The sequence below is a fragment of the Strix uralensis genome, chromosome Z (genome assembly GCF_047716275.1).
Source record: "Strix uralensis isolate ZFMK-TIS-50842 chromosome Z, bStrUra1, whole genome shotgun sequence".
Taxonomy (NCBI): domain Eukaryota; kingdom Metazoa; phylum Chordata; class Aves; order Strigiformes; family Strigidae; genus Strix; species Strix uralensis.
This window is the reverse complement of record NC_134012.1, coordinates 57,579,197-57,605,109: the sequence shown is the minus strand read 5'-3', so window position 1 is coordinate 57,605,109 and position 25,913 is coordinate 57,579,197. Positions and strand designations below refer to the sequence as shown.

Sequence of the window (25,913 nt, the reverse complement as noted above, 5' to 3'; positions counted from 1 at the left end):
GGACCAGATATCAACAGAAAATTAGCAGTATTTAAACATTTTAGCATGACTATGGTAAAGGTGAATTATTTTTTTCAATACTTGGATTATCAAATAATTAAAAATCTGTATAAACCAGACAAAGATTAGGAATTCCAAGTATACTTTTTTTTACTGATACAATTAACCTTTGAAATAGATATCACAAATCATACATTTTCATACAACAACGATGTACATACAATGTATTGTTTTAGCACAGACTGCCCATTTGAATAATACATACCAGAAATATTTTCCTACTTGCTTTTTATTCTTGTAGACAACAACTCCTATGGGTGTCAATCCTAAAAAATATTCAGATTTGTTTTCACCCTAGAAAATAAAAATGTATGTCATTCACACAGTTGCAAGTTGTATGACTGTACCTGTGAAGTCTAGTGAGGAAATCAGCCTGATGCAGTCATGCTGATGATGCAGGCTTGAACATACTGTTTCACTCTCTGTGCAAATGGGAAAATAGTACTTCATCGACTAACAAAAACTCCTATATAAGAAATTGAAGGCATAGAGGCAAGAAAGAATGGCAGTGAAGGAAAGAATGGAAAATTCCATGTGCCATGGTGAAAAACAAAAATAACTTTTTTTTTAAAGGAGTTACTTTTGGCTATCTGGCAAATGGCCAAAACTCAGAAACTAAAGTCTTTATTCAGACACAAATGCAGCAGACATCCTAACTTCCAGCTGAAGGTAAATAGTGATTTTCTGACCTATTCTACTATAGTATAACCTCAGAGCTGCCTTCTCCCTCCTAAAATAGTATCACCTGTGTACTACTACCAAGTGAAGTAGCTCCTTTGAGAGATTCAGAGCATTTTTTTTCTTCAGAATGGGTGGCAACATGCAAGGAACAGCTGCATGCATCTTCTCCTCCAAAGGAAACCGTTCCTGAGGCCAATATCCAAATCACAAACTGTGTCGGGAGAGAACAGGGTGGAAGCCCTGGTGCTGGGTGGCAGATGGCCCTCACCTCCCCAATTTACAGTCAGTAACCAAAAGCAAAGATGCACCCTACACTTGAAAGAGTGCAAACCATAGTGCATGAGGTTTAAAGAAAGTCAGCTGCAAAAGCTCGTTCATCTGCCTACTTGAGGCAATGAGCAAAGAGCCTTGCAAGCTCTAAACCAGCAGAGCACGAACTGCAAAAAACACCGTGAGACAGACTGACCATAGAAAGTATCCTTCTGCATGACTACTGATGTGAGAAAGCTCAAGCACACCTGGCAAGCTCTGCCTGTGCTCCTCAATGAACTAACTGCTAAAGGCAACTTTACTTTGAATATGACCAAACGAGGAGAACTATATCACTTCATGTGTGGAGACTCAGACACAAATGAGGGCTTCTGCTGCTGTTGTAATATAAATAGAAATTATGACATTCTGGGTTAGACTTGGACATATTACAACTCACCCCTCACTACCCAAGCAGGGATCTCACTGCACAGTAAAAACAAGCTACGATAAAAAAAAGTTTCCAGGCTGTACTATTTAACACGATTTCATTGGATCATGTTACATCTTGTTCCAGTAACACCCCCAGCTTTCTTTGGATGGGATGGGCAAAGAGCATGTTTTATGAATACAATTAAGCCACAGGGCATATTAAAAAATTCTTCATATTGTGGGCTACAAAATTTTCAGCAGGAAATACATACCTAATCTTCTGGTAGTATCTTGATTTCTGTATTTTCTTTCAAATAAATTTATGAAGTACTGACATCTAACTCAGTGAACTATCTACATTACAACTTCCCGTTTGAACTTCTGATTTTCTTTTACCAAAAAATCTGCCACAAGTGCAATTACTCAAACAAGATAGAATGATGTTTCCACTAGGAGCACGTAGCCTTTAGGTGATGACTTGGATCCAATTCCAACATACATGCTGTTTTACAGAAGTGGAGGGTTTCGCTGAGGGAATACAGACAACTTGCAATGCTGCATGATACAGCAGAGGAAAAGCTGGAAACATATTCTGGATCTTTAGCAAAACCTTCACAATGAATATTTAAAAAGCCAGACATGCTACTGCTACCTCAGCATAGTTTTTGCAATGGTATTGAAAAGGTTTCAGGACACACTTACTGTTATATACACAAAAATAATGTGCAAATCCTTGTGTCTAAGACAAAGGTTTTAACCTTCTCTTATCTCTCCTGACACCTGCACAAATTACTTCTTATTTACTTGTTTCTTCCAGAATATAACCAATTGTCTTTTATAGGTGTAATACAATCACAGCCTTTAATCTGAAAACCATTAGGCTTCTGTATGTATCAATAACTGAATCCCCTCAAGTCTGTAAATGTCTTCCTTTGCATTTAAGTACAGTGTTTCCTTCTAAGTTATTTTGTGGCAACTAAACCATGAAAATACTCTCCCCCACATTAGTACAAGTTTTTTTTTTTCATTGTTACCTAGTTTAAAATATTTAAACAATACTTACATAAACAGGGTGGAGGTCCACTCCATACATTTCCAGGGATTTGGCCACCCCTAAGTAGTTCACTTCTGCCTCAGCAGGAACTTGACCCCTGTAAACAAAACTCTGCCTAAGAACTTCGTGCTTACAGTCAACATGTTAAAATAGATCATATTAATAAATAACAGTTCGCTGGACAGGTATGCAACCCTTCCTACGATTTGTTTAGACTGTCATTATCCCTTCAGCACTGTACTTCTGCTCACTCTAAATGAGACTGGACAGTAGGCACAAACTTTTACTATCTGCTGCAAGATCCTACCACAGATATATGCTATCATATATATAATGTATGCCTACTACAGTGGCTAACCACCCTGCTGTCACAAACACACTTCAGACATTCCATTTTTTGGCTTGAATATGCAAAATAACTTTTTTCCAATAACTACATGATTATTAATAAATCAGGAATGTAATGCTTGACTTGAGTACTATTTCCCCATGGCAGTGTTGAAGCTACAACGGATTTCTAAAAGCAGGGTTCATGACTTCACGTAAAATACTCCTTTCTTCATAAAATCTTGCCTACTGGAACTCACACCAACTGGTAATACCCAGGTCTGCTACTGTGAAAACAAAGTTTGGAGTCTCGCTCATGAGATTACCAGTTTCAAAGATTCAGCTTGCGCTCCTACCTGCAAGTATCAGTTTATCAGTTAAAAACTACCATCAGCTGCATGCTGCTAGGGAACAATATGGGAAAACTGGTGGGGAAAAAAAATCCCTCGCTACTAGAAACATATTTGACATCACTGATGAAGGATTTATTCTCAAAAAGAAGAGAATGACTAAATAAATTCAAAGCCTTCAACAGACTTATCCTCAGAAATTAGTTTGTTCTTCCCTTAATAACAAGAACAAGACACTCTGTTGCAAGCCTGAAATAACTGAAGCTGCACTTTCATCTTCACTCCTTTTTAAGACCTCCGTGAAAGCTACTAGACTGTTCCTGGAAAAGTACAGCACCTCTTGTGAAAATATCAACCCAAAAAGACGCATCTCCTACTTCACCCTTGTGCTCTCTTAGGGAAATACTTCACTGCATTTGGCTACCTTTCAAATTCAAGGTCTGAAGGAAGAGCTCAACATTTTGACTCAAGACCTGGAAAAGTCCTGCAATATGCACATTCTTGTTTCTTGTCTTCCCATTCTCTCCAGCCTAGCAGTTATTTTCTAGGTTTTCCCAACTTGGTGTTATGTCTGGCAAGGCAAAAAACACATCCAGTGTGGAAGACATGAAACAGCAGTGCTAGCATGAATACAAGAGTAGGCATATTTAAAATGTAATTGTATTTGGGAGATGGGCTGCTTCAGCCCATCTTATTCACACAGCAGCACTGATGCCGTTTCCGGTGTAAGCCTTTCTTTCCATGGCCTCCTGGATGATACAGAGAAATGACCACTTTCCTTGCAAACTATTTACTTATAGCAACATATGATGATTTCTGAATGTTTTTTAAGAATCCTGCTTGCCCAGACTGTTCTGTAGATCCAGTGTAGCCTAGCAGACAGTTAGGGGATTGGCTATGATAAGAAAGTAGCAGGTAGCCCTGGGGTATGAAGTAAAAAGATAACTCACTGATAGCAGACTCAAAGCCCTCAATGGGCACTTAGGCAAACTAAGATAAGCTGAACTCAAACAAAAGGACACAGAGATACCATCAAGGGAGGATGATCTCCCTGATATAGGAAGAAGACACCTGGACTTTACTTCACAGCGCATGCCCTGGAAAGAGCGGACACCGTGAAGAAGACCACGTACTTCTTCCCTTGACCACCGAAGACCCTCACCCTACTTCTACTACGCATGCTCAGACTATGTAAATGAGTTCTGAGAAATAATTATAATAATCACACCTATTCCCCGAACTAATTGTAATAACCCGACCTTTCCTAATGAATATGTATGTTTTGGTGTAATAAATATTTGGCTACTTGCCCAGACGGTGTGCAAGCTTTGTGGAGAAAATCTCCTTGCACCCCAGCCGGAATAAACATACCTGCTTTATAACTCTCTCCGAGTTGTAGAACGTTCCTGCGCGTCAAGCAGCAGACCTGAAGCTTGTAAAAGAAATCCCTTTCTTCAAAAGCTGGATTTCCCAGTAGACCTGTCATTCATCTCTGTATTCAGAATATGCAGAACACTGGATATTCAGCATGTCAGCGCTGTCACATCTGACATGTCTTTTATCCACTTCTGCCATAAAAATTTACTCCACAGCTTTTTTTAAAATCTTGTTGGTACCTCTCAGAAATGTAAGCAAAATGTTCACTGGAGCAGTACTGTCTTACTGAGTTCCCAGTCAGGCTAATATCAGTCCTGAGCAAAGTGGATTACCCCATTACTGAATTAGTGCTAGTATCCAACACCAATTTAAACACCACTGTTAAGTGTTTCCTTACTGACCATACTTAGAAAAATGCTTGATGTGCTTACCCCACTATTCTCACCTGTCTCTGAAAGTACCAAAAGGTTCAAATGTCAAATAAGTGTGTGCACGTATATAAATGTTTTCACAATAATACATAATTTATAAGAAAGTGTATTTGCAAAAATATTAAAGAAGATGTGAGCTGGAGCTTCAGAAGGAAGCAGATGAAAGCTGGAGGAAGAAGTTCTCCGAAATGCAGATGGAGAAGACAGAATGCTAAGGGGAGAGGGGAATGGCAGGGACTGAAACAATTCCCACAATTACAAAGAGTAAGTGTCTCATTATTGTCGTGTATGAAAACAAAAATTCTCCTCAGCATCATACAACCTGAATACACACCAATACAATTCAAAACTGAAGCGGTTGGTAATGACAGAGCAGGCAATGTAACAGTCATGCAGCTGACATGCTCTGCTCATTTAGAGGGACAAAAAGCACCTGAGTGCCACTGATGGCCCTAAACAATCTTGAAAGCTACTCTCAAACCTACCTATCAGGGGCATTTAAGCTTTACTTATGCCTCACTGACAGCATGTAATATCGATTCAAAATACACGAATGGCTAACTTGCCAAGTACCAGTTAGTCCCAGATCTGCTGCAGTCTGGAACGGGCAATGTCAGAGGGCCAACACAAGCTCTCCCATTTGCAGTGAGGGATCATATCCCTCCTCCAGCACCACGAGTGTCCGCTTCCTCATGTGCAAGCTCTGAAACCACTGCTTGCTCCTTGAGATGTGCATGACAACATAAAGTCATCTCACCCTGGTATCTGAACTTGGGATTGTCATGCTGGTTTATAGATAGGACGACAATCACAACAGGCAGGCTGCAGAGACTTGATGCAGTCAGAACCCCACCACCACGTTTGACTTCCCTCACTTTACTGGATTTAGAAACTTGCTCAAAAAACTGCATCCTGAATGAATCCCTGAATAGCTATTGTGCCGTGTAAAAAAACTGCAAGATAACCTGCAACCAAAACCAGTTTATTTGGACATAACTAGCAGAAGCAAGGTACACACAGTGCCACAGCTGTCTTACAAAAAAACCCCGCACTTCCATGCTGGGCTCCAGAAAGGATGAAGAAGTTCTTCCAAACCATATCACCAACCCATCCCTAAAATGTCTCTGGTAGGTAATTTGGGATATGCCCTCAGCCATTCTATCTTCAAATTTCTTAACTAAAGAGATCGCTGTCACCGTGCAGAAGTCAATGCTGGCAGTGCTGATGATGACTGGCTGAACTAGCAATGGGTGCACCTTAGTTTCACTCTTTTCTGATGCTGCTAAATCCCTGACACCTAACTGTAGCCAAGCAGCAAAAGAGTATCAGAGCTCCAGATCAATAAGCATATAGAAACACTAGAGACAGTGTTAAGACAGTTATCATTCCTCTTCGCAACCACTGTTCCCCTGGCTTCTGAATCTCATCTTCCAGGTTATAAACTTTTTGAGGCAAATGGGTCTTCATCTGATTTACTACACTAATGACTACAGAAACTTGAGATGAATGAAGGTTGCTTAGTATCAGTGGCCTGGTACGTAGCAATTCATCTCAAGTTTCATTTCTCAAACACAACCTCTGTGATGTTGAATCAAACAAAACTCTCTGTGACTCAGTTTCCAATCCCTGGAACAGAAAAAACAGTACTTTTTTACTTCACAAAAAGACCTGTAGTACTCTGTAACACATCAATTACTGTAAGGCAGTCAGGCAACCACGCAAATAATTATTGAACAACAGACTCTTCCCTGAAAGAGAAAGCTCAGGTCAGTGTGGCAAGTGGCAGAGACTCCAATTACAGGAGAACTTTTCAAAGAGAACAGCTGTGTCTCTAAGTTAATACCTATTATCATTAAACAAGGCACAAATAACACTAACATGCAAAACTACAGGCAAGAAATTACTTAACCTTTATCCAGACTGTGGCTTCATTATAGCAACAGAATGAAGAAATCTAGATCTACATACAAGATGGCTAGCTCTGATTATCTCTACATTACTTTGGCAAAGGGTATGATGAACATATTCATGATGTGTTTCTTACTGCTCTCACCTTAATAAATGGTTGTATCACAATTGCACCTAACTTGGATTTGTTAGAACAAGCTTCTTTACACTTACCAGGAACATGAATTTTGAAATAAGCAAGTAAATGTTTATTCTGGCTTTACGTATGATTGAATTTCTGGCATACGTTTTATTTTCAAAACCAATCTCACATTTTGCGTTTTTGAAGGCACTGTCGTCTAATAATTGGAACAGCATGTTGGGAAGCCAAATCTCTCTGACTTTGCAATGCTTTCACACATTAAGTGGTGGTGTGGCCTCTGTTACTCATACAGCAAGAGCACTTCAGTCTAAAACTAATCTCACTGAAAGCATTTCATACATAGAAGGCCATTTCTAAAATTGAGTAAGTGGGACAAAATGTGACTCTGAATTGCTTGGGATTTTTTTATATTTTTTGAACACCTAGAAACAATGTAGAGTTAAACCTCTTTAAGAAGACTACTTACACAGCTGCTGTAAATGCATCTAGTATTTAAGCTATATCACACAAGATCACTTTCTGGCTCTGCTTTCTTTACTGGAAATTATGTTCTTTGCTCCAGCTTCCCTGTGAAATTGCTGTATTTTTCCTCTCTATGTTGCTGCTGTTCTTCCTCTCTCAAGCACTGACAGAACCCATGGGGCCAGAGGTTACTAGTTCTTATCTTGCTTTGCTTATCTGTTGGGCACTCCAGTCCATCTCCTGGTTGTCCTTATTGCAGTTTTGCTTCCCATTCCACTGACAGGAAATCAAGGGAAGGCATCGTATGCACAAATTGCAGCCTGACAGAAAATCAATTGACTCCCAAAGCAGCATCTTGGGATCCATCATAGGGCAGAGATTATCCAGAATGTCAGTGATAGTACAATCAAATGTTTTGTGTCCAAGGTGACTATTATTCCCCTAACTGGAAGATGGAGAATTGAAGTTTTGCAGTCTCTATTATAAAAATTAATCTCTTTTCCAACTTTCCCAAAGGTTAAGTTGGGATTGCATGAATCTCCCACGTCTGTTGACATACATGTTTCAGATCTCTGCAGTTCTCCTTTGTCCTGTCTGCAGTACGCCTAATATGCTCCTCCTGCAATCCCTTCAACAGTTGACCCTGCCAAGTACCATAACTCTAGCTTACTCCTGCCTTCTCAGCTCCTTCTCATACATAAGAAATGCCATCAGGTACAGTTTCAATGCCTGTGAACTTCTGTAGTGACCTATTCAGTTTAAACCAAAATTATTTTGAGACCCACCAGATACCCTCTGTTCCCACTGCTTTAAGGTCACATGCAAAATTCTGGAATTTGTTTGGTTTCTGTCCAGAAACCAGCACTTTGAATGCCCTGTGTTATTCAGCACTGCCTGAAGACTCTGTTTCTAGGTGCTGCTTTTTTCCTAACAAATCACGTGTTCTTCCTTACAGTGCAATCCTTTATATTGACCACTGCCAATATGTTTTCTGTAAGACATGTTGATTAATAAAAGGAAGGGACTTTATGCTTGTAAAAACAAACTATGTCTTTAATTCATGCAGATGTTGCAACTGAGATTATAACTTAAACCATGGGCATACAAACTGCTTTCCTGGTACCTCCTTCAATGTAAGTTGCTCCCACAAAGATTCATGCAGGTTGCTACAAGCACTCCTTCATTACCCCAGCTAAGGATCTGGCAAGAAAATAGAGGCTGCGTTGTACCAAGTGCTGCACATTATTAGATTAAAAGTGGTTTTGTCCTAACAGTTCATTTGAATACACAGAGCAATACAAAGAAAGAAATGTTATTATCCCCATTTTACAGACAGTAGACTGAGGCACGGTCATAATAAGCAATTTGTCCAAAATTATGCAGGAAATCTGTCCTGGAACAGGGAACTGAACTCACAGATTTTTATTTCATTCTTTTTAACTACAAAGCTAAGAGGAAACAGGAGCGCTATTAAAACTGCTGGTTTTGAAACACCCATACCTAGGTCTGACAGACATTGTATTTCCAGTTATTGTCCTACTCAGTTCCTAAAAGAACAACTCCAATTACATAAAATGTTTTCTGTTTCTGAGGCATATAAGTGGATGCCCTGCATTCTTTCCTCGGGTCTAGAGACCTCCACTGTGCACCACAAGCTGCTCCCTTCCCCACCTACCAAGCATCTCTGAATGTTTCCAACAGTACTGAATTCTTACATCAGAGTTTTGTGTATCCGCTCTATGGCATCCTCCAGCTCTTCCTTCTGGTCTGGCACAAAGCGGTACTCCGAGACGTAACCTGTAGTGTGCTTATAGGGGTCATAGTCCCCCAGCTCAGCTAGAGGACACAAGAAGAAAAGGAAGGTCACCTATTTTCAACACATGTTAACCAAAAAATATGTTACAAAATCCACTTATTGGTGCCAAGCCACCTTTTTCCAACTGTCAATTTACCACACAGTCAGTTAAAAAACCCAAAGACGGTACAGAACTGTTCATATTAGCCCACATAAAACCAAGAAAGAAATGTCTTCAGTCATTTTAAAAGAGAAATGGAAGGTTCAAAGAGCTAGAAGTTTTGACAAGAAATCTACCACTTCTACAGGACTAGGTATAATTTGGTCCAAGTCACCAAAGTTGAAATTTGATGACATATATTATTTGGCAGCATATGTAGAAAAAGTGTAGAAGAAAAGTCTATTTTTTGGAATATCTATGCCCTCATGATAAGCTGCAATTTTACCAACAGAACTGATCCATACTCTTGCTGGGACTCCTAACATAAATGCCAGTGTGGGAATACGAATGGAGACAAATATCCTGAGACACCTAGAGGTATGCTCTTCTAAGGCTAAACAACATTTCTTGTGAGGAAACACAAGACTTCATTTTTCAATAAAATATCAATGTATTTCCTGAACACTAAATTCACTTTCAAAATAAAAAACTTTTTTAAAAGAATTTTCTTGAAGAAAAGAACGAGGTGAATAGCTGATATAATTTTCTTTGAAACAACCCTGAATTTGCATACATTAGTCATATCAGTTTATATGTTGCAATGCAATTATAAAATAAATGTGGACCTTGGTCAGAACTTGCTTCTACTGATCTTAACTATAATTGCAACTATCTGAGAAACTTTGTGAAAGTTAGTATTTCAATTTTTTAACAACTCTGAGTACAACCTACTTAGACTGAGCTTCTCTGAGAAAAGTTTCATGGAAGGTTTCTATCCAATGTCCATGTCCTAGGTTTGGCTGGATAGGGTTAATGTTCATAAGAAGCTGGGAGGGGGCACAGCCAGGACAGCTGACTGAACCAACCATGGGGATATTCGACACCATATGACACATCATGCTCAGTACCTAACAGGGAGCTGGTCAGGGGGAGGAGGGATTGCAGCTCAGGAATGGACTGAGCATCGGGTTCCGGGTGGTGAGTAATTGCATTGTGCATCACTCGCTTTATATATTCTTTTATTAGTATTATTGTTATTATTATTTTCTCTCTCCCTGTGTTGTCCTATTAAACTGTCGTATCTCAACCCACAAGGTTTTACATTTTTCTCCTGATTCTCCTCCCCACCCCATCAGGGGAGAGGAGTGAACATGCAGCTGCGTGGTGCTTTGCTGGCAGCTGGGCTCAAACCACAACAGCCCATTAAGCCAAAAACATAGCCAAAAGGAGGCTTCAAGAGCTAAGAAGACTCATCTAATAACTCATGTTTCTTTCCAGAATTTAATTATGTTTCTAGAACAAGATGGCCATCTGCTCAGTAGAGATGTTGAGAAGTTTGGCTAGAAAACCTCCATAAAAATGACATAATTTTTGCCCATAGCAGGAATAGGAACAGGAATAACTACAACAGCAAGAACTCCAGCATTCCCAATAGGAAGACTGGTGTATTCTGCAAACTGTGCCATGGGTACTGATTTCTCCACCATCACCACTATAACAGTCTGCAGTCTTTGACCACAAAAGGAGGAAAATGATTCATGTGCTAAGGACAGGATCTGCCCAGAGACCAAAGAAGACACCCAGGCACAACCTGAATGGTGAAAGCAGGGCCCATGGCTGGAGCAGGACATGCATAGAGGACTCTGGGAGAACACATTGCCCTGTCTCCTCCTCTGGATCTCAGCAGCTGTTAGCTCCATGGGGAAAGACACCACTGATATCATTACAGGAGCAGAGCTCCTCAGCCATTATGGAATTCCCACACACAGTTTGGAAAAGAAAAAAGTAGTCTGGCATATGAACCTAAGAAGGGCTGTTTATCTCAGTGCTGATGCTGTGGGTTCATATTTTCAGTATCTGACACAGACATTTCTCAGGTATCTTTATATACTTTGAACAACTGCAGGCCCCAAATAAAAGGACAAAGCTTTTTACAGAGTAAATGGGAATGTATGCTTGCTGGTGCGAGGACAAACTTTAACCCACTGTATGCAACCTTTGCCATGCTTTAAACCTCCTCTCTCATGTGAGTTTTCTCATTGTTTTCCAATAGAATATCAGAGATTAGAATCACAGGAACAGGATTTTATACCAAAACAACAGCTCCCCATACTCTAACCACCTTACAAAATGACTAAAGGACAAGAATTTATTCTTTTTACTCATTTCTCATAACACAGTTAAGCTGTTACCATCATTACATATTTTCCTGCTTCATACTTGCAGTATTTCTTCAGGGAAGGCACGTATGCCAGTGAAGTGAAATATGCATTGCAAACAGTTTTTCAGAGTATGACATGTCACATTTCTTAGATGGCAAAATGAAGTTAATAGTTGTACAAAAATAGAAACTGCCTGACATTTCAGCTTTTCAGAAACACATATAACACACCATGAAATTCTGTATAAGCCCCACTAATTTCATACACAAGTTATTTTGCCTTGTTATTCTAAAATGAAAATGAAAGGAGGACTGGTTTTTATGTTGTATTAAGTGTTGTTGAGTCACAGTATAATAATAAAGATTATTATACAAATAATCTTTGCTTAATACGTATCACTCATGAGAAATCTAAATTTAACATAGAACAAATTACAGATACAGGTCCCAGCATGGCTCATCACTGATTTCTGGTTGCCAGTTGTGTTTGAATACCGAGCTTGGGCTGTAATGTGAAGGAGTAACTAACTGGTAGACAGACAGCTCCTTTCTAATTGATTGCTAGTTCTACCAAGTATGCAGGATATAACACCCACTTCTGAAAAGTTAACTACTGATGGGTGAATGCAGATAAATGACAAGACAGAACTTGAACACTTCAGGTCAAAACACATCCTCCATTCAAGCATAGGTGCATTCATATTGACATAATGTTATTTGATATTATTCATATTTAGTATTTGTTATTTAGTATTATTCATGTTGACATAATGTTACTTGAGACTGTTGGCTGGAGGCTGCCAACAGCCCACCATAGCCCATGTAAACCTTCTGATGAGGGTTTTGTCATACTCTATATGCAATGCAGAGTAAGTCATAAAGTCCTAAGTACACGATAAGATGTTCCTCAGCAAGGCAAAGTGTTGGGCAGAGTCTTCAGACTGACTTTTCAGTTTCTTCTTTACATAAACTTCTATATTATCTGTTCAGAATAGTAATCTATTTACAGTTCTTTAGCTGAAATCAGTCATATTAGTTTTGTTCTGTTTTGAAAGGAATGCATAAAGCGTTAGTGAAGTCTTCACCACTTAAAATTAATCGTAATGCAGGATTAAAAGAAATAAGTTCCGAGTTGGCCAGAAAAACTTACACTGAATTATATATGCTCCCAGCTGTGCTGCAGTGTTGACTGAACAAGGCAATCGGCCCTGTAAAACATCTTGCTTGACCTGCAGAAAAAACTGATACCTAAAACACAGAAAGAAAACAAAGTTACTGTTTCAGTATTGAGTCTGATGCACCAAGTAATGTTTCATCACATTGCAGTTTACTGAAGACATGCCATGTACCATAACTATGTGACAGTCAAAAACTATATTCCTCTCTGAATGACTTTTTACCTCTGACCTTGAAGTAACAACTAAGATTAATCTAGTGGAAGAACTTCCAGGGGGGAGCACTCTGTAGTTTTCCCGTCTGCTTATACTGTACAGATACAATTCATTTTCCACCTAAAAATGTGATTTATCTCTTTTGAATTTCATAGAGCATTCAGGGAGTGGGGAAAAGGGCTGGAAATCAGAAAAATTGAACAAGAAACCTATCAAAGGGCCAAAGTTTAACCTGATCAGTAGATCAATAAAAAGGAGAACTGGGTATTGGATACATCTTTATTCAAAGGTCCCTCTCCACATACAGAGTACCAACTCTAAAGCACCAAGCAGATTTGATGAAGTCCATACCCCATGAAAAAGATGGATAGGCATACCATCAGCAGCTAAGTGTATCTGTCATGGCATAGGGTATTCTCCTTGGAGACAGCAGGGGTAAAAATGTCATTTTCAAAGTCACAACCTACTTCTACACTTGACGAAGCATGTACTGAGACCACTTACAGTGAAACAATATGCACAAAACAGATGGAAAAGACAAGAAAACAAGCCATCATATGAAGGATCTGCTTGGTTTTGCAACTCCCCATACTCATTTATAGGAAAGCTTTTGAATGCTGTTTGGATTTGGTCTGGTTTTATTACAAGAGATTTATGCAGTGTTTCACATCATCCCAAACTAATTTCTTGCACCAAGATGCTACAAAGGTAACAATACTGAGAAGGTAACCTGTTAAAGAAAAAAATCGTCATTGATACAAGTATATAGCTTTTTCACTACCTACTAATTCAACTTTATCTACACAGAGCCATTCAGCTACGCCTCAGATGATTTATTCTGTTAGTATAAGTTACTCATGAAAGCACCTTGGAATGATCTGTAAGTTCAAAGTGCATCTACAGTTTGCAAACTGCAGGTTACATGATAGCTGATTCGCAAATCATTTAAGATTCAATCAAATTTACTAGACTTTATCAGCTCACATAAGCCTCTGAATAAGGATACCAGTGTCTTTCTGGTTAATGACCCCCCAGAACTTGTGCTGTGACAGATACTATAGCAGGAATGTCCATCCTTAGAAGAATGGCTAATATTCTCCACCTTAAAGGACCAGGGTACTGCGTAAGAAATTTCTGGGAATGTCATTACGCAACACAAAGCACATATACTCACTCTTTCTTCACTCTAACAATACCTCAGTATGGCTTCTAGCTTATGCTTGCCAATCCTATCCAGACAAATCTCAAATCTCTGTATGAATTATGATAATGACAAAGGTGATTTTACATCTACTGTGGAGTACACAGCATCTCCTTTTTAACATGAAATGCATTTCTGATATGCATCCATCTTTCTGTTAGCACTTCTCCATCTCTACAATGCAGAGCTTCATAAAAATGTCTTTTCCATGTAGCAGGTATTTCTGCATTCCCAGTGTAGTCTCAAAATAAAGCAGGATAGGAAACTGCAAAAAACCCCACCTCCATGCAAAAAACCCCACCTCCGTGCAAAAGACAGTCAGAGGCAACTATTAAGTGCTTAAGTGACTCCTATAAAGCGAACAATCTCAGTTCCCACAGAAGCCACTAAGCTCCTCACAAAACCAGGCCTTTAGTCCAAACTTGTAGCTAAAGCACTCTCGTGTGCTGTCAAGTATGTCATGCATATATAATAGCAACTAAGCGCTGCTTTGCTCTAGCAAACACATCCAGCAAATGTTAATATGAATCACTGCAGAGTTAGCTTTTGCCTACAAGCCAGATAGATTTTGCTGTGAAGCAATTACAAAATTGATAGGTTTTCATTATTTGCAAACAGTAATCATGTAACACCACAGATAATCAACACCTAGTAACAACAGAGCTCTCATATCCACTAAAATGACAAACACATGCTCCAAACACACACATCGGTTAGCACAAAACACTTAACACACCATTGGCATTACACACTTAGGCAGAAAATTATTATAATAAAGAAAAATACAGCCTTTAATCCCTCCTAAGCAGAAGGAGGTTTTATTACTATTATATTTCTTTCTGAAAAGGTATACCTTCTTTTCAAGATTTAAGAGCCTACAGGAATAAACTTTCAGAAACGCTGAGTACATTTGACTACTCAATGTGTTCTGTTAGCGTATCGCTTCCTTATGCTCTCCCTCGGTACCATCTAAGGTGCAAATTCTGTGTGAGCTTACTAAAATGCTTCTCAACTAGACTGACACACCTAATCAGTAGTGCAAATCACTGACTGACCTTACCACAAGGCAAAGAGAAACAGTTTTTGAAAATTTAGCCCTGGCATTTCCCAGACAGAAATCCACCCTGCCTCCCAAGCATCAATCGCAACATGTTCAGTGGTCAAAGCTCCCTTCCCAGGGCCATCTGTCTTCCGCTGTGAGAAGGGTTCAAAGTGCTTCTGGAAAAGTACAGGAAAACTGCAAACTTTCATGGTACAGGGGCATCACATTATGGCCAGTTTACGCTTTTTTACCTGCAGAGTCACAGTGCTTATTATTATTACCAGATCAGTCGCAATCTTGTTATTTTGGAGACTTCCATTCCTGCTGTGCCAGTGTGGAAACAAAAAAATTCTCTCACTCTGCTACAAGAAAAATATTCTGCCTGCACTGCAACAAACTGCCATCTTTGATTAAGGAAAATTTAAACCCCTGCATTCATTCTACTGAATTCTCATATGTCATATTCCTAGGACATCAAAAGAAATAGTTTGGCATTTATTAATGCAAGCCAGCACACCAATTTTGTCTGCCTACCTATCAAAATTCTCAAATTTCCTTTTGAACCTAAAACTAATTGTCTGAGCAAACAGAAAACCTTGTCTGTGAGAGTTCAGACAAGTATATGTGTGTATGTGTCTGCGTGCACGCGTATGCATGTGTCAGTGTGTGCATCCTCGTATCTTGTAGAGGCCAAGCTTTGTTAAAAGAATCAAATGCATGCAACTCTCCAATTTCCTTCGCATATTTTTAGGAACACTGAAAGGAATCCTCTTGAAAAACAGTTCTGGAATTTAAGCTACAGCCAATAAAGAAGAAAATCCCTGTATTTATATTTGACATCCAAAGAAACTCTAAACTTGATTATAGCACAATATAAATGCAGACAATGTATTCCTCAGAAGAAAATAATCACAAATGCACACCAAGTCCTTTTGGTTTCTGATGCATCAGAGAGCACCTTTTCATCTTGGGCTTCCAAATAGCTGTCCGTACCAACCACTGTTAGGCTAGTCACAATTCTCTTCCTACACATACATGCTCAAGCAAAAATGTTCACATGTTCAAGAAAACAAACAAACAAACAAAAAACCCCAACCAACAACCTAGCCACACCACAACAATATGCACCTAGCCGGAATAGATTAGTACCCTGAAATCAACAGACTACACTCTTACTGAATACTGTACCTTGTTATTTCTTCTTTAAGTTTACACGGATCCTCTGCATAGAACTTAATGCCAAAATACAGAGTGTATGGTGGTCCAGCTGAAGGAAAAAAAATATTTGGTGCAAAAGTTAGTTGTTATGAACTGTTAATTGTTATGAATTGTTACTAGTTGACTACAAATCAGCTACTAAAAAGCCTATCTTAATATTTTACTAAACTTGAAAATTTCAGAAAAAAATCTTATATCCACATAGCAAATCCGTACATCTACACTCATTACTCATGAAGAAAAAAGAAAGAAAAGGATTTTTATTATTATTTTTCTAGTCTTGTGTTTATTTATTTACAGCTTGTCTATCTACTTGGAGGTTTTGCTTATTTTGAAGATTTAACTTTAGATTTCACTGCTAACTTACTATTTCTCCAAGATTTTTTTTTTACTGCTTGATTTTTACCTTTAGATACTTCTTCCACTGAAACTTCTTGAAAAATGCAATTGTGCCTGAAACAGGATTCCTTGTCATAACTAATAATACTGAATGCTAATCCCTTCCATACTTTCAAACATGTTATGGAGCAACTTTAACTACGTGCCACTTTAATTAAGAAATATTTGGAAAAGCTTTTCCAATTCACCTTTTAAAAATGTTATTCTCCTGAAAGATTCAGTTAACTCATTAGCAAAACTTACAGCTACTTTTATTCTATGCATGCTTCACTTCTACATCTTTTTATAGGTCTCCAAATTCTTAAGTAAAATAATCCTATCGTGTTCTTTAATTATAATAAAAATAACAAATCTTGCATCTGTGATATCTGAAGAATGATAGTAACAGCAGACACTATTATCAGTAAGAGGCACTACTTTTACCTTCAGAAACAAAAAGCAATCTAACTTGGTTATGGTACAGTACAGTATGACAGAGATATCACAGCTACTATAAAATCAATTATAGATGTTAAGTACAGCACCATTTATTATTCTAAAATAAAATTTAAGCACAGTTAAGCACACTCTGGACAATAATCACACAAATTATTGGGAAATGATGGTATCTTCAATCTATGTGTGAAATTTTGATACAGTTAGGAACTGCAGTAATAAACTTGTTCAAGAACTATCAATCTGTTGTGACTATAATATAAATGTTCTGCAGGCTGTTTATACAGAACATTGCCTCTGTTACTTTATCTTCAGATACATTAAGTTCAAATTAAATACATACTGTTTATCAATTCTTTATGTTCAGCAAGCGTCTTTGCAGGATCCAGCCAATACTGTGAGACAGATAATTATGGAAATTAGTCAACATAGAAAATTAATACATAACAACTGCAATTCTATATTTATTCATATATTGATATTTATTACCAGAGTGACGCACTTCAGTCTGCTAATGACAAACTTGTGCCAGCTTCCAATCAGAGAAACACTGTCTGTAGTCTAGCATTGCATATCTTCTCTTGGGATAGGGGGCTTCCTAAAAGGAAATCTGTTTGGTAAGAGCCACCACATCTCAGGCTCGTCACAAGCTGTCTCTACACAAGTATCACACTAGGTACCCATTGATGTCTTTCTGATCTGCTATAGCTAGTGTATAGATGTGCAACTGTGCTATTTTCTTCCTGGAAGATTAACCTAAGTAGGGTAACTCTAAATAACAGCAACAACAAAGCATGTAAGACAGGACCTACAAGGAAAGAATGAAGGGACTTCACTTGTTTTCTGGAAAACAAAAGACTGTACAGGGGAATAGGCATAACAGCATTCTTCCAACAGCTGAGAAGTTGCTGTAAGAACACAGTGATCCATGTTCCTTCATATCCACCAAGTATGAAGAAAATGGTTTGACTAGAAGCAAAGAAAACTTCATTTCCATTTCAGAAACAGTTTCTAATTGCAAGGGGAGAGGATGACTGGAAATTGACATCAAGGAGGGCAGGGCACAGACTCTTCCACTGGATGGTTTTCAGGAATAGTTGGACAAATGTGTCAAGAGATGATCAAGGTACGCTTAGTACACCACAGAGGAATGAGCATGGGTTCCCATACCATATGATCAGCAGATAACCTGCAGTACAATTTCTCACTGGTTATTCTGCCTCGTCTTTATCAAACTTCTAATAAAGGTTATCCTGGTGCTACCGCTGACCACAGACCAGCTGTGTACTTTCCTCATTATGGCTACACAGGTCACCAGCATCCTGCACTTGTAATCCTTCCAGCTACTTATTTCTTCCTTAGATTGACATTTCTATGATTCAGTTTTGGAAGAAAGCGTAGAGGTAGCTGCCAAGACTGATCTTGTCTTCCTTTTCTTCAGTCCTCTTCCCTCATACCCAAATTTTTTGGACCAGTTGAGATTGGCACCCCTTCTTAAAATACTGGAAACAAAAAGGCTGCAGACAGCTGCTAGGAAGAGCAAATGAAGGCAGATTGAATCTACTCCTTTAGAACCCATACCTTTTTTAACTGAGGAACTACATAGACCAATGAACAATTAAACTCCTTATTTGCAACCCTGAACTAACCCTGTAGAGACTGAGTAAAAAATTATCAAAAAATCTCCCCCTTCTATCCAAAGACCTTCTCTGGACTAAAAAATTTCACTATGGAGGAGTAGCATAAAGAAGGGAGGGAAAAACACTACAAGACATTTGAGTAGAAAATCTCAAGCAACTGATTTCATAAGTGGTTGTAAACAACTATCATTATTTTGACAAAATATGAAAACAAGCTACTTCCATTAGCTGCTGATCCACCTGCATTAGAAACAACCTTGTTCTTGGCCATTGCTATTTCAAATCTTGGAATGTCTGTTAAGAAAATTTCCTAAATTTTGAAGGGAAAAAAAATATTCAGTACATGCTTGTATCTAATAAATCCAATAGCTATTCAAATATAAACCCTCTTAACCTCAACAGAAAGCGTAAAGGAAAGAAAAACTTGTCGCACTTGTTCAAACATCCTATTAGAACTCCAAATCAGCAATAATCTGAGCTAACACAATAGGCTGATAAAGAGATTTTATAGTCAACAGGCTGAAAAAAAAGGCAAAATTACTCTGCAGTGCACATTCTAGTTATGCAATGTGGTCAGAATGTGGTCTGACCTCTTCTCAAAACGGACATCACAACACACTGTCAAGCTAACTTGCTTAGTATTGACAGCTTTGTGACTGCAAGAGATCAAAACTATCCCATTTCAAAACCAGATCAAAATCTATCACAGAATAACTCCTTAAGTTCTCCTGAACTGAACTCAGCTTCAAGATATATTGCCCTATAGCCCTGTTTGCAGTTTAGCTTTACATGCATAGGTAGATTTATTATTTTTAAAACAAATAATGGGTATTGATGGATCATCATTCAAGTCTGCAAGTTGAGCACAAAACAGTTAGAGATTTCTGGTTGTCTGCACAACCTGAACTCCACCGCCTCTTGTATCTATGTGATTCACTGGCTGCCATGAGACAAACAAGGATTTCTCCAAGTAATTAAAGACTGTATGAACACGTGTCGACAATACAATCAAAACAGAGTTGCACTGGAACTCTTAATTCTCACTAGGCTGTACTTCACTGCCAAAACAAGTGATATTCTTTGTATGGTCTTCTGAAGGCAATTTCCAAGCTTGGGGAGTGGGACAAAATTCAGAGGGAAAACTGCAAGTTCAGATTCAGAAGGAAACTGAAGAGAGGAGAGGGAACAAATCTGGTTATTTACATCATTAAACATTTCCTTTCCTTCCCAAACCGAGCCGGCAGGAGGAACTGCACTCTCCGCCCTCATTTCTGTAAAACAGATTGCTGCTACTCATGCTAGTGAAAATAAGCATCATCTGACACAAAGAAATACTCTCTTCTGAGAGTACCACAGGCATCGAGATTAAACACTTCAGCTCAGACTGGTTTACTTCTGGGAGAGAGAGCAGTGGAGAAGACGCAAGAATCTCATCTACCTTCTCATTTCTCCAGTAACTATTTAGCATTGTGGCAATGCCACAAACCCATGCTTAAAATCACTGTGTAGCTATTTATTATTTCAAAGGCTGCCAAAATTTTCTGGAAGAATGCAAGGGGTGAGGGGAGGAGAGGGAGATTTCTAACATTTTATTTGTAAGCCAAAGATGAATGGAATTTCACAGATAATGAAAAGGCATTCTTCAAGCCAATGTTAGTAAAGATGAGAACATTTACAAAACCAAGATCCCTGACAACAGAGGCCTCTAAACATACATATGCACACATACATAATAATGTGTGTTATATACCTGTTAAATGTTTGCATCTACATATAAATAGTGTTGGGTATAGCTACAGTTTTGAGCTCACATGTTAAAGTGCCAAGAGAAATGGAACTAAAAAAAAAGCAGTGTTTTACTAATCCAATACACTTGCACAGCAGTTACTGACAACAAACCTTATATTTGTGAATGCCAAAGTAGCTCCAACACACAGCCTCACTCTTTTTATCTGTTTGGCAGTCAGTGTGCCATTTCTCAGAGATTTCCCACCTGTATCTCTCCTGCACATACAGCAAGGGTTATCTGCCATTATAAACAGCGCACTACTACTGCAAAGAGGTGCAGAGCCCAGCATATACTCATCCAACTGCAGGGGATAAATTTTGAGAATCTGAAAGGGGAATTTAACATTTACAGAAGAAATGGGAAAAAAATAATGATTTCTAAATAGTCCTAATCAATGCAACTATCCAATTACTAAAGTGATGGCTACTAGTTTATTGTTATTTACAAAGACCATACAGTATTAGTTTAATATTTTTTTTTATTGACGGATTATAAATGTACAATGTTATTAAAGAAAATAATTCCCTTTTAATTTTTAGGTAGAAATTATAAAAAAAGATGTTTTAAAGTACAGCATATCTAAGAACAGACAGGCTCTACTGTCCTTTTACAAATCCAGCTCCCATATGAGCTAGATGTGTAAGCAGTATGCATCCAAGCACCATCCAGTATTTCATATTTAGCCCATTTAAATGACTGCAAAAATTTTTCCACAAATCTGGAATCTTCATTCCTTGTATCTGCATAGGGTTAAACATGGGTCAAATTCTATGAACCTGTTAGAAACAAAATATTAACTAGGTTGAAATGTTTGCTGTGGTATCAGTCAATGAAGCGTCTGGTGGAGAAAAATCCGTCAACTTCAAACTAAATCCTGGGCTTCTTAATTAGATTCTTACCAAGCTATACCATCATGCCACACATGCCAGTTTTTGTTCACATTTACAACAGCAAAAACCACCACTTTCAAGAGACATCCTTATTATAGAAGAAATGTATAAGTCATCAGGCAATCCTACAATGTATTTAGTATTTCCATCTTTTATTAGAATCTGAAGTTACACTGATTCAGTATTACATCACCAGCGTGAGTACCCTGTTCATCCTGCTATACTCTAAAAGCTTACTCTTACTACCTTTAACTCACCTGATCATCAGCTTTGTCTTGGTTGTTTTAATTGTTTAACAATCTTCTAAAATTTCTAGCTTCTAATCAATATTGTCAGTCTGTTTTGGGTTTTTTTTCCCCTGGCTATACCATCTATTTTAACAAGCACAAGCCTTTTTCTTTCTAGATAATTTAGTATACCATGCTTGTGGGCAAATGTCAAATCCATACAAAACCAACAAGCTAAGTACAGTTCATTTGTTTTTCTAAGATCTTGAGATCAAAATACACACTACGTTATATGACAGTAATTCCCTACAGAACAGACATTTTTGATTGCAAACAAACCTTTTATTAAAATCATGCTTTTCTTTCTATAGTTAAATTACATACAGCCTGTTCAGTCTGTTATGCTATCCAATTTGGTATAGTAACCTAGCAATCTGAGCACACTGCAGTTACTTCATTAATCACACTGGATGGATCAAGAAACAACTTTCTGATATATGAGTTTGCACAGCAGGAGTATGCAGGCCATGGCACAGGCTTCTGCACTCAACTTTGCCACAGCTCACTGCAGCACAGTGGCTCACAGTAGAAAGTTCAGCTTTACAAGAAACTGAGACCTGCATCTCCCCTCTCTCTCTCTACGTGGGCTCTGGGATATGCAGCTGTGAAATCTATTGCCATGGGCTACCTCCCACCTGCTGTGCTTTCAGGTCTGTATGCTCAAAATAGACCTTCCTTATGGCAGCGGAGAAAAAATCTACTCTGCAGAGCCGATGCATGGTACAGAGAGCTGCCCATCTCATGTTAGCTCCAAATCTTAGAGCAGTACACACATGTTCACACTGCACCTGAACTAACTGCAGCTGGGGAAATGAGCTTGGCTGTGATACTGAATTAATGTGTTGATACAGCTTTCTGTAGTTGTATTTCTCCCCTTAAAGCCCAAAGAGTATCAGTACGCCGGTACATTGTGAATATAATAGCTCAGATTATCATTATATTGGATAAGAAAAGAAGGGTGTTTGCATCACAGCCTGTTGTACAATGCAGACACGTCTCCTGAGGCTTTACATTAAGCAGGTTTTTAAGCATAAGAGTTCGTTTAGGGATGGTGAGGGGCCAACCTGACCAATGCCAGACTGTAAAGTGCAGCCATGTTTCTGGAAGTTAAAAAAAAAAAAGTTTTTATTATCAACAGACCTTTCGGTTTTCTATTTTTCTGCAATAAGGGAGTTTCAAAATCTTTTTTGTAAGAGAAGCTCTAATATCACGACTCTTTCAGCACACTTCTGTGATTTGACAAGTGACTGCCTTTGGGCTTGAAAAGTACCCTTTCCCTCATCAAATTCTGCTCAGTTTTTCCTGAGATACTATACATTAGAATTGTCGTTTCCATTCTCTCTTTTGTGTGCCTCAAGAAAACACTGGCCTCCTGCCAGAACAGTAATTAGCATGACTATCCTAAGGCACACTGGAGAAGTCACAAAGGCAGCAGCAAAGTGACTACATGGGGAGCACCTGGGAGCTGCAGCACGGTGGGAATCAGGAGTGACAGGAGGACCGGCACAGCCTTCCCAACACCGGCTTACCCAGCAGTTGGCCCCTCCTCCACTAAAGGAGAGGTACAGCACTGAGCCACTGTTTTCCCCAAACACTAAAGCAATGAGAGTCTAAAAGGCAGGACAGTTTCCTAAGCCACCTTCAGCTTCTGCAACACAGATTCTGGTGATCATGTCTTGCCTGAAAATACCAGATGGGGCACAACATCCAGTATTTCTGGCAGATGAGGCAGAAGACAAAAATGCCCTGTCAATCAGGACCCAGCTGACCATCCACACTAAGAAGCATTATGATCGTACCCGGTCTCAGCTTAGCCTAACTTGAGTGTCAGCAGTCTCTGCAGCAATGCAAAAAGCTCAGGTGAAGGGCTGACGAAGCACACTGAGAATTTCAGTTGCACTCAAGAAAACTGGTCTTCCTTTTAAAGAATTTACACCAAAAAGGTACTCATGTACTACATTAAAAAGCACCGTCTAGTTTGTCAACCAAAGCATTCAGAATTCAGGAAACACTACTGACAACCTACCACATTAGTTCAAGACACCTGTTCATTTGGGTGTAGTTTTATATTGCAGTATTTTTAATTCCTTATTAAATGTTATATTTCAATTAATTATTACAAGATACTTTTTGTTTTTCCTTAGGAGAGTCCTGTCTTGTTCAGGGCACAAGATAGATACAGCTTACGCTGTTCTGGCAACTCAATCTTCCAGAGCTTGATTTTACAAACTAAATACTGTCTTTTTGCCATGGAGAGTTTGGGGGAACCTGAAATGTCAATAAAACAAAATTTGTGTAATATGACCGTGTCATCCAATTTACACTTTATCTTATTGTTCATGGTCTTCCCGGTGCCATCCAGTTCTGTCAATCTGTCTGCTGCATCCAGCTATTCTCCCTCATGTGCTAATTTGTTAGCTGTGCAGGAAGACCATTTTAATGCTATGCATTCATATACTGCACAGCACAGTGAAACCTTGTTCACTGACTAGAGCCCTACTGGTACTACTAAAATAATTATGATACCACCCACATAAGAGGTAGCACACAGCACTTAAAAGACCACCTGGAAGTGCTGAGGCATGCAAAAGTAATGGGGAAAATAACTAAACAAGTTATTTCAAACCCTTAATAAAAAATGTTTCTTTTGTGACTGGGTTGCATTCTTTAAAATACATAGTTTTGTCCACTCTGCTTTATTCAACTTTCAGTTAAATATATGGTGTGACAAAAGAACTGACAGAGCAAATAATAAAATATTCGCCACCATGAGCAATGTATTAATAGGGAGTCAAACCTCCAAACATGTTTCTGTGTCTGAGACCAACTCAGGAGCATGGTTTTAAAATTAATTAGCAAGGTAACCTTTTTCCCCTTTCCCTTAGGAAATCTACTGTGGCTGATCCAAAACATATCCAATCCAAAATTCAAATCTAGGCTTCTTGCCAGGCATTACAGGACTAATTCCCCCAACATCCCGGAGCATTTTAGCCATATGCAGAGAGCAACTGAATGTATGTTTACAGCTAAAGCACAAGGTGTTGTTTGTTGCATGGAAGCTTTCCCTTTATACTGGCCAGTCTCAAGAGCTTACAAGATTTCACTAAAAATAGCAAGCTAGCAACAATTGTAATAAAACATGTAAAACTAAACACAGTAGCAGTTTTACTCATTTATGAACTTTTCAGATAAAACAGCATCAACTTTTAATTATCTATACACAGACAAACAGAAGAACAGGCATTTCCACAGTATTTTGCTACAGGTGCAACCTGCAGCACAAACTCAGTCAGTCGCTGTGGCAGCAGCTATATGGCAGGGCAAGCGCACTCTGCAACATGGCCCACTGCTGTGATCTCTGGTTGTACCTCCTGGCTGCTTCCCAGCTGCATGCCAGGACAGAGCTGCCCTGCACACCTGGGATGTCCCTGCAAAGGAAACCCACAGATGGGGGTGGACAGGCCGTGCTCCCGTCAGGGGACCAGGACACAAGCACGCAGCAGAGGTACCTGCCCACTGGTGCAGGAAACAGGCAAAACACAGGCTAGCAGACCTCCAAGAGGCTGGAACTCCATGTCTGTGCTAGTGCAAACTGTATCCCCACAACAAGACTGGTATCGGTGCAAGAGCAGGCAAATGCAGGAAGTGGGATGAATGCCTTCCTAACCCATGGGAAAAATCAAGAAGCACAGTGGCTTCCGGACCTTGGGCCGGCCAGAGAATAAAGAGGCTAACACTAAATTTACACCAATAAGCGTCATGTTAAAGAAAAAGGCAAAAAAAAGTTGTATTTGTATTTGGAGAGGCTGAGTTAATGTGATTATGGCCTACAGCTCATGCACACTACCATAATACAAAATACACTGGTACCATACAAACAAATCTAGTCTGTTAGCAGGATATGTCCTCATATGTGCCTTTATGTGTTAAACCTTTCAGAGAAGAGATGTAATCTTCTCGTATTTTCATAATGCCATATACACCATTAAATACACAGTGTGTATGCCTCTGGAAATGTTCCCAGTGATAGCC

At 38.9% G+C, this 25,913-nt stretch overlaps 1 protein-coding gene across 3 annotated transcripts in view; it reads right to left on the bottom strand.

Moving 5' to 3' along the window:
- Positions 1 to 25,913, bottom strand: part of EPB41L4A (erythrocyte membrane protein band 4.1 like 4A) — a 137,914-nt gene that overhangs the window by 55,950 nt on the left and 56,051 nt on the right. For all 3 annotated transcript variants that reach the window (XM_074856224.1, XM_074856226.1, XM_074856225.1), the window contains exons 3-8: positions 17,619 to 17,670; positions 16,412 to 16,490; positions 12,740 to 12,837; positions 9,189 to 9,309; positions 2,486 to 2,573; positions 266 to 354 (exon numbers count right to left, since the gene is read on the bottom strand). In XM_074856224.1, the coding sequence (XP_074712325.1) occupies positions 266 to 354; positions 2,486 to 2,573; positions 9,189 to 9,309; positions 12,740 to 12,837; positions 16,412 to 16,490; positions 17,619 to 17,670 (527 nt within the window). The remainder of the gene's footprint in view (positions 1 to 265; positions 355 to 2,485; positions 2,574 to 9,188; positions 9,310 to 12,739; positions 12,838 to 16,411; positions 16,491 to 17,618; positions 17,671 to 25,913) is intronic.